At 39.3% G+C, this 9,979-nt stretch overlaps 2 protein-coding genes across 2 annotated transcripts in view; one reads left to right on the forward strand and one right to left on the reverse strand.

The window, feature by feature from the left end:
• Window positions 1-285: 285 nt before the first annotated feature.
• SFR1 (SWI5-dependent recombination repair 1) lies at window positions 286-2,253 on the forward strand. The gene is made up of 3 exons (XM_010138649.1): window positions 286-381; window positions 1,450-1,836; window positions 2,062-2,253. The coding sequence occupies exons 1-3, from the start codon at window positions 286-288 to the stop codon at window positions 2,251-2,253; spliced, it is 675 nt and encodes a 224-aa protein (XP_010136951.1).
• A 2,386-nt stretch (window positions 2,254-4,639) lies between these two features.
• Window positions 4,640-9,979, reverse strand: part of CFAP43 (cilia and flagella associated protein 43) — a 49,139-nt gene continuing 43,799 nt past the window's right edge. Inside the window, exons 33-37 of the mRNA XM_010138759.1 lie at window positions 9,711-9,867; window positions 8,729-8,893; window positions 6,726-6,806; window positions 5,416-5,569; window positions 4,640-4,794 (exon numbers count right to left, since the gene is read on the reverse strand). Coding sequence (XP_010137061.1) covers window positions 4,640-4,794; window positions 5,416-5,569; window positions 6,726-6,806; window positions 8,729-8,893; window positions 9,711-9,867 — 712 coding nt within the window. The remainder of the gene's footprint in view (window positions 4,795-5,415; window positions 5,570-6,725; window positions 6,807-8,728; window positions 8,894-9,710; window positions 9,868-9,979) is intronic.

The raw sequence follows: 9,979 nt of genomic DNA on the forward strand, positions 1-9,979 counted from the left end.
ATAATATACAAAATTCATAGTAAGTGATTAAATTGGTTATACCAGTTTGTACCTTTTATTCATCCTCTTGAAGAAAAGCCATTCACAAAGCAAGACACTGTGTAGCACATGGAACAGTTGTGTAACTTCTACAGATGTCCTTTTTGAACAATTAGAAAAGAAGCCTTAGTATTACTTTTAAGAGCTTTTTACTCATTTCTGGTACGTGGCTCATTGTAATCAGGTGAGTATCGCCCCATACATAATTCATTTGGTCTTTTAACAGAAACTGCTATCTGTCTCAAGATGGAAGAACCAGTGCTTGATAAATTGCCATCTTTGTGTCATACTCCAAAGGATTCTGGGACAGCAGCTCTGCAGGGGACTAGTTCAGGGAAACAGGTATGAGAATATTGTTGTTATTCCAATAATGTGACTCCCTGTAGTAACAAAAAATGCTTGTGAAATCAACAAGTAGTTGGAAGTCTGGAAGGCCAAAGCTGCTAGGCTGTCCAGGTAAGGAACGTGCTGCTTGGTGACCTTGCTCTGAGTGTGCAGATGTTTGCTGTGAACACAAAGTGATGAAGCAGTATAGCCCAAATGCCATAGGAATAAATCTAAATACTGTTTAGGGTTTGTGGTGGGTTTTGTTCTCGTTTGTTTTTTTAATCTGTCATCTTCAGCATTCTCAAATCCTAGTTCTCCGGTTGCTGTGTATGCAGAGTGACTTTCTGTGACTTCTGCTTGCACTTGGACAAGTACACTGCTTTCGGTTTGTGTGTTCTCCGTAATGCTAAGCTCTGCTGTGGTGTTCATCCTAGCATGCGGTATGGTGATGCTGTCACTCAGCATCTGGACCTGTGCAGCACAGGGCTAGTTTACAAGTGTTCCTTAACTAATCCCTCTCCCATATTTTAGTATATCTTCACAGGTAAAAATATTAGACACATATTATAACAAATAATTGTTAACTTATTTTGAAGACAAAAAATAACTTTTTAGATGCTAACTGGTGAAGGATCTCAAAGCATGATCAAGTCAATGATACAGATAACATCTAATACTTTCAAACACAGAAGTTTTATACTAGCACTAAATACAGAAAGTGTGGTGGGATGGAACAGTGAAAAACCACCACCCTAATCTTCATTAAAGCAGGGGTGGGAAAAGAAACTTGATGGAATAAAATCAGCCAAGTTGGAATATACCATGTATTTTCTGCACAAAGATTGGGTGAGATTTGCTCATAGAAAATGGAGAGGTACAGCTTTCTTGCAGCTGTGCGTGCAAATACATGTGAGAGGAAGAAGTTAACTTTGTTCAAATCTTTAGGAAGTCTGGCTTTACAATGATCTTTACATATATGACATATTCCATGTAAATAATAACCAGGCTAAAGAGTTCTTAGTGATTTCATCAAAAACTAGATTATTGTGATTCTTCTGTTATATTTTATTTTGGTTTTTTTAGCCAATGAGTGCAGCTCTGAGGGAGCGATTAAGGAAAACAAGACGTTCGTTTAACGCTCATTTCACAGTGGCAAAGCGGCTCAAAATAGACACTGAAGAAAAAGACTGTGCTGATGCTGACAAAGGGTGCCTGCCAAAGGCAAGTACAGATTGTTCCAGATTACGAGATGGATCTGAAAACCTGGAAAGAAATGGCACCAAACATATGTGTTTTGAAAGCTCCTCACAGGAGAGTGGTCTCTGTGGATCAGTGGAGAATTCTGATATGCTACAGGTTGAGCTTAGTCAGCAACAGCCTCTGGAAGAAAAAGTAAAGCTGGTGAAACAAGTGCAAGAAAAGGAAGAACTACTTCGGAGGCTCAAACTGGTTAAGATGTATCGCTCTAAGGTGAGGCAAATGGAACCTCTGAAAAAGCACTTTAAAGTAATTTCATGAAGTGGAATTCATAGTGTAATCCTCATTTATTAATCTAAGCAACAATACTGACTTTTCTCTGTGTGGTGTTTGTGCATTGTCTCAGTTAAAGGTGTTTTATAAAAATAGATCTGCAGGGTATCAAAAAGCTAATGTCAGCAAATGACAGATTTTTGTTTTGTTTTGTCCCAATTTCAGAACAACCTGTCTGAACTGCAGGCTCTGATAGCGAAGTGGAGAAATAGTACCCAGCTGATGCTCTATGAACTACAGTCAGCCTTCTCTGCAGATGGCAAGAAAGTGAGTCTCACTCAGCTGATAGATACTTTTGGATTGGAAGACCAGCTACTGCACTACAGCAGAACCGAAGAAGATTTTGTAGATGCGTAATCTACAGGTGCAAAGCTTTCAATTACACACACAAAAGCATAAAAGACCAAATGAATTCTGATCACATAAGTGTTGATCAGACTTCATGCCTTGAGGTGAGGAGGTTTTCTCAGTAAATACTTGTGAAGCGATGTACTTAGATACAGTAGGCACTGTAAAAGGCATTACTTAATGGAAAGTGCTGTTCTGGAAAACTTAACTTGATCAGCACAGCGTTGTTTAATAAAAATAGAATGAAATCAAGTCATACTTGTAACACGTTGAAGGCAGTCCATTCTTTGATCAATCTTTGCGTGGTTATTTGTCTTGAAATAATGAACTCAATTTAATTGTCATTTCTGTTGATGTTTACATGGGGAAGAGTTTAGTTTTTTGTTCATAGATACATCCCCATTTTACAGTGTCTTCCTGCTGCTGGTCAGTTAATGACAGCATTCTGCAAGTTAAAGATAACTAATTTTCATGTTGTTAATATTCTGAAGCTGCGATGAGTTGTTCTCAATAGCTTTAATTATTGCAGAGGGGAAATGTGCCATAATGCTATAATTTCCAGACAGTTGTCTTTGGGGAGGTTGTCTCTTAAGCATTCTGCCACAGCCTGAGATAAGAGAAAGGCAGGCAAGAAAATTGCAGCCTGCATCTGTCTCATCTGCTACTTCATGTGAGAGCCAAGATGTTTTTTCTCTTCAAATAAATGAAGAAAACAAGGCCTTGTCTAATGGGAGTGCTTCAAATGTAGCATTGTAAAGCAAATAAAACCTCAGCATTTCATTTATCCTCCAATAAATGTTGTCTTTTTTAAAATGCTTTTTTATCTTTACTTGAAATTGCTTATTTCTCATCATGGCCTATGCATATAGTGTGGTGACTTCTGTCTGCTTTTATTCTCCTGAAAACCACTGCTCGTCAGGTGTAACAATTCATGAATCTTCATCTACACCACTTCCTGTTAGGAATATTGTTTTGTAGATGATCACATTCTTTATGGGTTATACCTTAACTGTTCTGTTTACAGGTGCCATTTTGTGTTTTCTTTTACCAGTGATAGGGCTCATTAGGCTTAAATCTGTAACTTGCCCTTCAGAATACTGATTGTTGCTGTCCACAGAGAGTTAATGAAGAACAGCCTTTATTGCTAATCCCCCTTTGGGTATGAAGACACTATTTCTTCTGCCTCTTTAGTAAAAGATGGTGCCTGGTGAAGGAGTGATTCTCTTCCCTGAGCTCCTTGGCAAACTTCGAATTGTATGGCTTCTATGGAGGTTTCAGCAGGCACTATTTCTTCTGCCTCTTTAGTAAAAGATGGTGCCTGGTGAAGGAGTGATTCTCTTCCCTGAGCTCCTTGGCAAACTTCGAATTGTATGGCTTCTATGGAGGGTTCAGCAGGAAGTAGAAAGTCTTGCAAGAAGAATGGAGATGTAATTAGAATCTGTGCAGGCCCCAGTTAAAGATGGTAAAGCAAAAACCGAGGTGGTGTACAAGATCACAGCAGAAGTAGGTTTTCTTACAAGTGTAGAATTTTGTTAAACCAAGGTATCAAAGCTATTAATACTCTCTGTGGAGTGAATTTAGATTTTATGTGAATTTATGAAAGGAGAGGTACTGACACATATCATGAAAGGGAAATAAAAATGGGTGAGAATGCCAGAGTAGGTAGAGCAGTCTCCAGCAGTAGCTAATTTTATCAGGGGTTCTTTATCTTTCTTAGCTGTCTTGAAGACATCTGGCAGCAGAACAGACTGCCTATCAGTGTGAGGGGGTAGGAGATAGCAGCAACTATTTCAGGTCTTCCTGTGCTCCTGCCAATGGCTGCAGCCACAGCTACTGGTGGCTGTAAGTAATTACACTATCATAAGCTGCAGTGTCTTTAGGGACTGGGCCAGGTAGCACACGTGGTCATGCCAAAGCATACCTTCATTTTTCTCAGCAACCTATGCCTGTGCCCTCACAGGTGTGAAAATATTTTAAAAAGCATAAATGAAGTCAAAGCCACAGACATGAATTTCAGCAGATAGAAGTTCATAGATTTCTTGCAGTACTTCACCTTCAAATTGTTCCATAGTTGCATGTTGCAGACTAAGGATATACAAAAGCACCTTTTCTTCTCTCAGTCTGCAATTTCTTACAGCTCATTACAGAAAACAAAGGGTACATGGTTTATATGCTCAAAACAGCAGAAGCAAATCTCATTAACTGAAATAAAATGGGGATAAGACTAGGTATAAAATGTACAAACCAGACAAACATGCATCTTTCAAACAAGTTTTTAAAAATATTACAGAAGAAATAGTTGGTGGAAAGAAAAGTTCAGAGAAAAAAGGTTGTTGTCCAAGCTCTTTCTCTTAGGCAAGACCATGGTATTATATGTAAACCTGGACCCTGATTTTTAAAGAATAGGGAATGTTCTTGACCTCAATCTTTCACATTCTGCCTGAAGAATTTCAAACTGTTTTTTGTGTTCCTTTATGAGACCCTGTAGGTGTTTCTGCTTCAAAATCTCTCGGTAACGTTGCTTTGCAATCTCAGAAACACGCTGTGTGTCTACAAAATAGAAAATACAAGGGTAAGCCTGTACTTGTCAGGGATGCGTAGTCTACACCTCTATTGCACCTGTCCTGGGGTTATGCCAAGTTCTAGACAAAATAGGCAAGCATTTTAAAAAAAGGCTCACAGTTGTTCTTAAGAGTCTTTATAGTCCTGAATAAAGCAAAACGTTTCAAATAGGTACTGGGAATGCTTCCTTTAGTTTCTAGCAAGTACCCACTGTTTTGAAAATCTGTTTTACTACTGGAAAGATCTCACAATGAATACCCTTCCCAGCTTCACGCTACTCCCTCTGTTCCTTTGAATGGGTAGAAAGAAGTGGATTGAACAGTTCTGAGAAAGAATGAAAGCATATTGCCTAATGAAGGTATTAATGACTAATTTTTTGACTTAAATAGTTTCAGCAATTTAGTCAATTAATTTTGGTTACAAGAGCAGCAATGTCTAGGTATGCTCTTAAGTAAACAATGTTATATTGTTGTGGTAGAAAATAGTGTGCATACAGTAATAAATAGGCGCTCCTTGCCCCTTAGCTGGTGGAGAACAGGACTATCTAGCCTCGGAGATACTTTCTGAACGTTCTCTGCGTGTGACTTAAAGTGCATTACTGTGACTCACCAGCTGCCTCAAATATATGCCTCCTTTCCGAAACAGAGACAAGCATCTCTTTCAGCTCCAGGCTGAGTCCGTAGTTTTCGTTGTCTTTTATAATGATGCACTTCTCCAACTCTTTAATTCTTTTCTGACGGGTTTTCACATTCTTCTTGTGCAGCTGTCCATTTCCAAATAAATAAAGCAAATACATGGGATTATACAAAAGCTCTTCAGAAAACTCATGGTGGAAACCTATAATCTTAAGCACTGCAGCGTAGCTCAGTAAACTTTCATTTACTTTGATTTGAGGAGTAGCACATTCTGGCTTTACTTCCTATAGGTCTTTCATACACGTGGTGTCCTAGTACACTTCATGGGGTTCTAATATAAGTAGCAGATAAAGAAGAAAGCAGTATGGGTCAAGGAGAGAGATACATTGAAAAGCAAAGGGAGGAAAGGAAGTCAATGGAATCAGGGAGTTGAGACCACTGTTGGCTGCTAGTAGCTGCTGAAGAAAGGGTTGTTGAGCTGAAACTGCCGGATGGGCTGTAAAGGGACAGGATAAATATAAAGCTTGAAGAAGAGGAAGAGATTGATGCCAGCTAAAGCAACCTGGAGAAAATCTAGTGGAATTACTTTAAAAACAAGGAAAATTGTAATTTGAATGTTGAAGTAGATGAGGGAGCCAGCAAATCAGATTGTTGTATCTCTGTTAGTTTGAATATGGGGTGTAGCAATATTATGAACAAGCTGGTGCTCCTGGAGAGAAATACTAAGCAGTGAAGACTAGAAAAGTGCTTCATTAGAAATGGAAGAGTGACTTTTATAGGCAATGCTGTGTAAGAAGTAGAAAGCAGATCTGTATTCAGATGTTCAGGAAGCAAAGCATTTAATTTCTGTAACAAAGCAAGTAGATTTCTCTCTGTAGGGTTGATCTTTGTGGCAATCCATGGATGACTGCTTCCAAGAACCTCAGGGAACTGCTGCTGTAGACAGCTCAGCACAAGCTGAAGAAACTATGGAAAGCCAAGTGAATAAAAAGCCATGTTGATGTGGTGCTCAGGGACATGGTTTAGGGACCCTGGCCGTGCAGGGTGAACGGTTGGACTCGATGATCTTAAAGGTCCCTTCCAGCCAGCTGATTCTGTGAATACATCCATGGATATATATATTCATCTGTGCGTGCTGTTATGGCTATCTCCAACAGCCCTTGAGTTAGCCTGCCTGTATCAATTGCACTTATTGCTTACAAACATCTCTTGCTAATGAAAGAGAGGAGTCGCATTTAAACTAAGGATGTGTCTCTCAGATGTGGTGGTTCATTTAGGATTTACCTTATCCATGATGCCAAGAGTCTGCTCCATCGCTGAAATGTGGTGGGCGATGCGGCTGTCGTAGTTCAGCACAGTTAGGAACTGAAGAATAAAAACCAAAAAGGAACCATCTTATTAAGCCTTTTGTTCTCAATAATTCCACACTTCTGTAAAAACAATCATACTACGTAAAACTCAAAAAAATAGAATTCTGCACAGTGGAAAGGCTTACAAGGGATCTAAATTGACGTGGTAAAGATAGATATTCTTGGATGCTGTGTGAACACTAGACTGTACAGCCGTTAAAAAAGAATGTTATCTATTATGTGTTAATGGAAACAAAGACCAATCAAATTCGTTGTAAGGTTGTCAAAAAACCCCCAAGCTATACTTTTGCTTATGAGGTAGTCTAAGCTAACACTGCTGGAGGCCAAAGTGCCATACAGTCTGTCTTTAGGCCGAAAAAGAAAGTGATTATTTTCTGTCAAGTGGCTTCCTAGTAATTCTTACTTGTTTTATAGTTCTTATATCTGCATAGTAATTCAGGTTTCAGAGAATTTATTCAAGATCTTTTCTTGGGCATACTAAAATATCTCCTTATCAAATGACAAATGGTAAAAAAAGCCAAATGACCCATAATGGGCAGTAGATAGATTTCTGTAGATGTAGATTAATCCTTCCAAAGTACAGTCCCACCAAAGTCACAGGTAAAGAAGAGTAGCCAGCTCTTCTAACCCTGCAGGCTCCTTGCCTACAGCACGAAACTGCTTTCACACACTGCTTCATTATAGCGTTCATTCCAGGGGCTCTCAGGTCCTTGCCTGCACACATTTATGCAAGCCACCTGCTGTTCCTATTGGTGGGGTCTCTTGTTGCCTTGTCTTTCCTACTAACTCCACATTTCTACTCAAAAAATGAAGTCAACCCCCTTAGAGCATTCAAATTCTAATTAAACTGGTATATAACTTTGCTGTGGGAAAGTCCAATTCTCTCTGAAAGGCAACAGTCCTGGTCGTCAATTTAAATGAAGTTTGAGCTAATGGCAATGCTGGTGATATATTTGGTACAAGAACTTTTCAGTGTGGTGTCACATCTCTTTGGAAAGCTGTTTTGTGTTAGTTACAGAACTCCCTTGGCTGTGATTCAGAAGTGAACAAGCAGTTTGGAGAGCAACAAAACAAATAAAGCCTAAGCATAACATGTCTTTTAGAATTTCTTTTAATCTTTTGATTGAATTGCAATTTCCTTCCCTGCTCTCCAGCATTCTTCATTTTCTCTGTGCTTTATAGCTCTCCACACTGCAATATCTCCAGCCTACCCCTCCTCCAACATCCCTTACTTTAAACATTTATGCCCCTCACCTCATTGCCACAAAACCATCAGCTCTTCCTGCGGTCCTCTACATCCCATACTGCAATACCTCCAGGCTGGCCCTACAACCTTTCTTCTTGCTCCTCTCCCACTGGTATCTCTGGCTCTCTCCCACAACCTTTACCTGTGTTTTCTGACCTGCCAGCTAGGCTTGTTCAAAGCTGTGTGGGTGCTGACCTCCTGGCCAGCTGCTGCCTCTTGCCTGCCAGGCATGGGAGACAATTTCCCTGTCGTTTTGCTGCTGGGCCAACAAAAGGCAACCGGGGGCTCAGCGAGGCTCCTGTAGGAACGCTCGATCTATGTGTACTGAGCAAAAGTTACGGTATTTCTGTGAAATACCAGATGGGGGCACCTCAGACCTTTCACTTGAAGTTAGGGCGCTTGATTTAATCTGTTCCTTGTGACTGCAAAAATCCCAATTCCTTGCTCTCAGTGCCAAATTTGAAACGCTTGCCTTCATTTACACCTGAACATCCCTAAGAACTTCATTATTGATCAAGCTCAAGAGTAAAACTTCCCTTTAAGAGCTGAATTGTTGACCTACTAGGCATCGGGTTTCTCCATAGCAGTAAGAGACTATGGAGGTATAAATGATCTTACAGGTACAGGCAGCGACATTTTCTGCAGTCAAATTATAAATCAAAGTAACTCACTAGCTGGCGATCTTTTGAAATAGGTAGTGTTACAATATCCTGAGCCTTCTGCTTCAGATCTTCTATCTGCATTCTCATTTTCTTGTGTTCCCATTCCAGCTGAAATATCCCTTTAGAGAAGTCTTTACATTGCACCATACTAGCAATTTTTTTTTCTGCTTGCGCCTGAAAAAAATAGATTAATCTTAAGCAACACACTCTACAAAATATGGAATAATTGTTTGCAACAAGATGGACAACCTTCCAAAGTTACAATTTTAGTAAGGAAAACATACTACACTGCAGTCTCTTTCCAAATCGTGTGCAATGGTTATCTTTTGTGGAATTTTCCCTTTTATGCTCTGTGCCACAGCCTTGGATCATAGAAGGAGATGAATAAAATTAAAACTAACCTCTCTCTCACCATCTTTTTATCTTTTATAAGAATGTCAAGGCATCTTAGCTCTACAAAATACAGCCTTGCTCTGTATAAGGAATTTGCAGTTGTTACTGAAGGCTTTGTGCAGTCAGTAGCAGTAAGAAGCAATTTTTGTACAGCTAGAATGCCTAAAAAAGGGATGTTTAATGAAAAACTGTTTTAAGTAGGATCACCGATTTCACTTTACATAGAAAAGTGTATTTTTAAATCTTAATGTTCAGATGCTTCTTAACTTGACTATAAGTTTGCCTGGAGGGAATTTTCGGGCTGGTGCCCAGGATATTAGCATTTTCTATTTACAGCGCGTGTGTAAGTGATGGTGTGTCTAAAAACAGTTGCCATTTCATTGATCTGAATTGCATTGATCAAACACCAAGAAAGCAGTCTGTATTGCAGTCTTTACATCATGGTAAGAGAATTCTTAAAAGCTTCTAGATTGCAACTGAGTCTACTGGTGTGTAGTAAAGAATTGAAACTAGATGTCAAACTGGAGAAAAAGCAAAGCCCCTGAAGGACAATACATTTGTTTAAAAAGCTAAATTTCCTTAGCATAATGTAAATTACCATGATAGAGCAATTCAGTTCTTCAATAACACTCTTATAAATGAGAATGGCATCAGTGTAGTCTGGGATCTCAGTACTTTCCAATTCCACTTGTCCTTGTTTTAGCAAAAACTGGACAGTCAGATTCAGCTGAAGCTTCATCTTCTCCTCCTGCAGCCTAAAATAGCAGAAAATGAAAACATTTAGTGATTTCAACAGGATTATATAAATCCTCCCATGATTCCCCAGATGTTTATATTTATTTCTGGTAAGTGGTATGTTCGTGTAGG

Source organism: Buceros rhinoceros, unplaced genomic scaffold (genome assembly GCF_000710305.1).
Source record: "Buceros rhinoceros silvestris isolate BGI_N320 unplaced genomic scaffold, ASM71030v1 scaffold10750, whole genome shotgun sequence".
NCBI lineage: Eukaryota > Metazoa > Chordata > Aves > Bucerotiformes > Bucerotidae > Buceros > Buceros rhinoceros.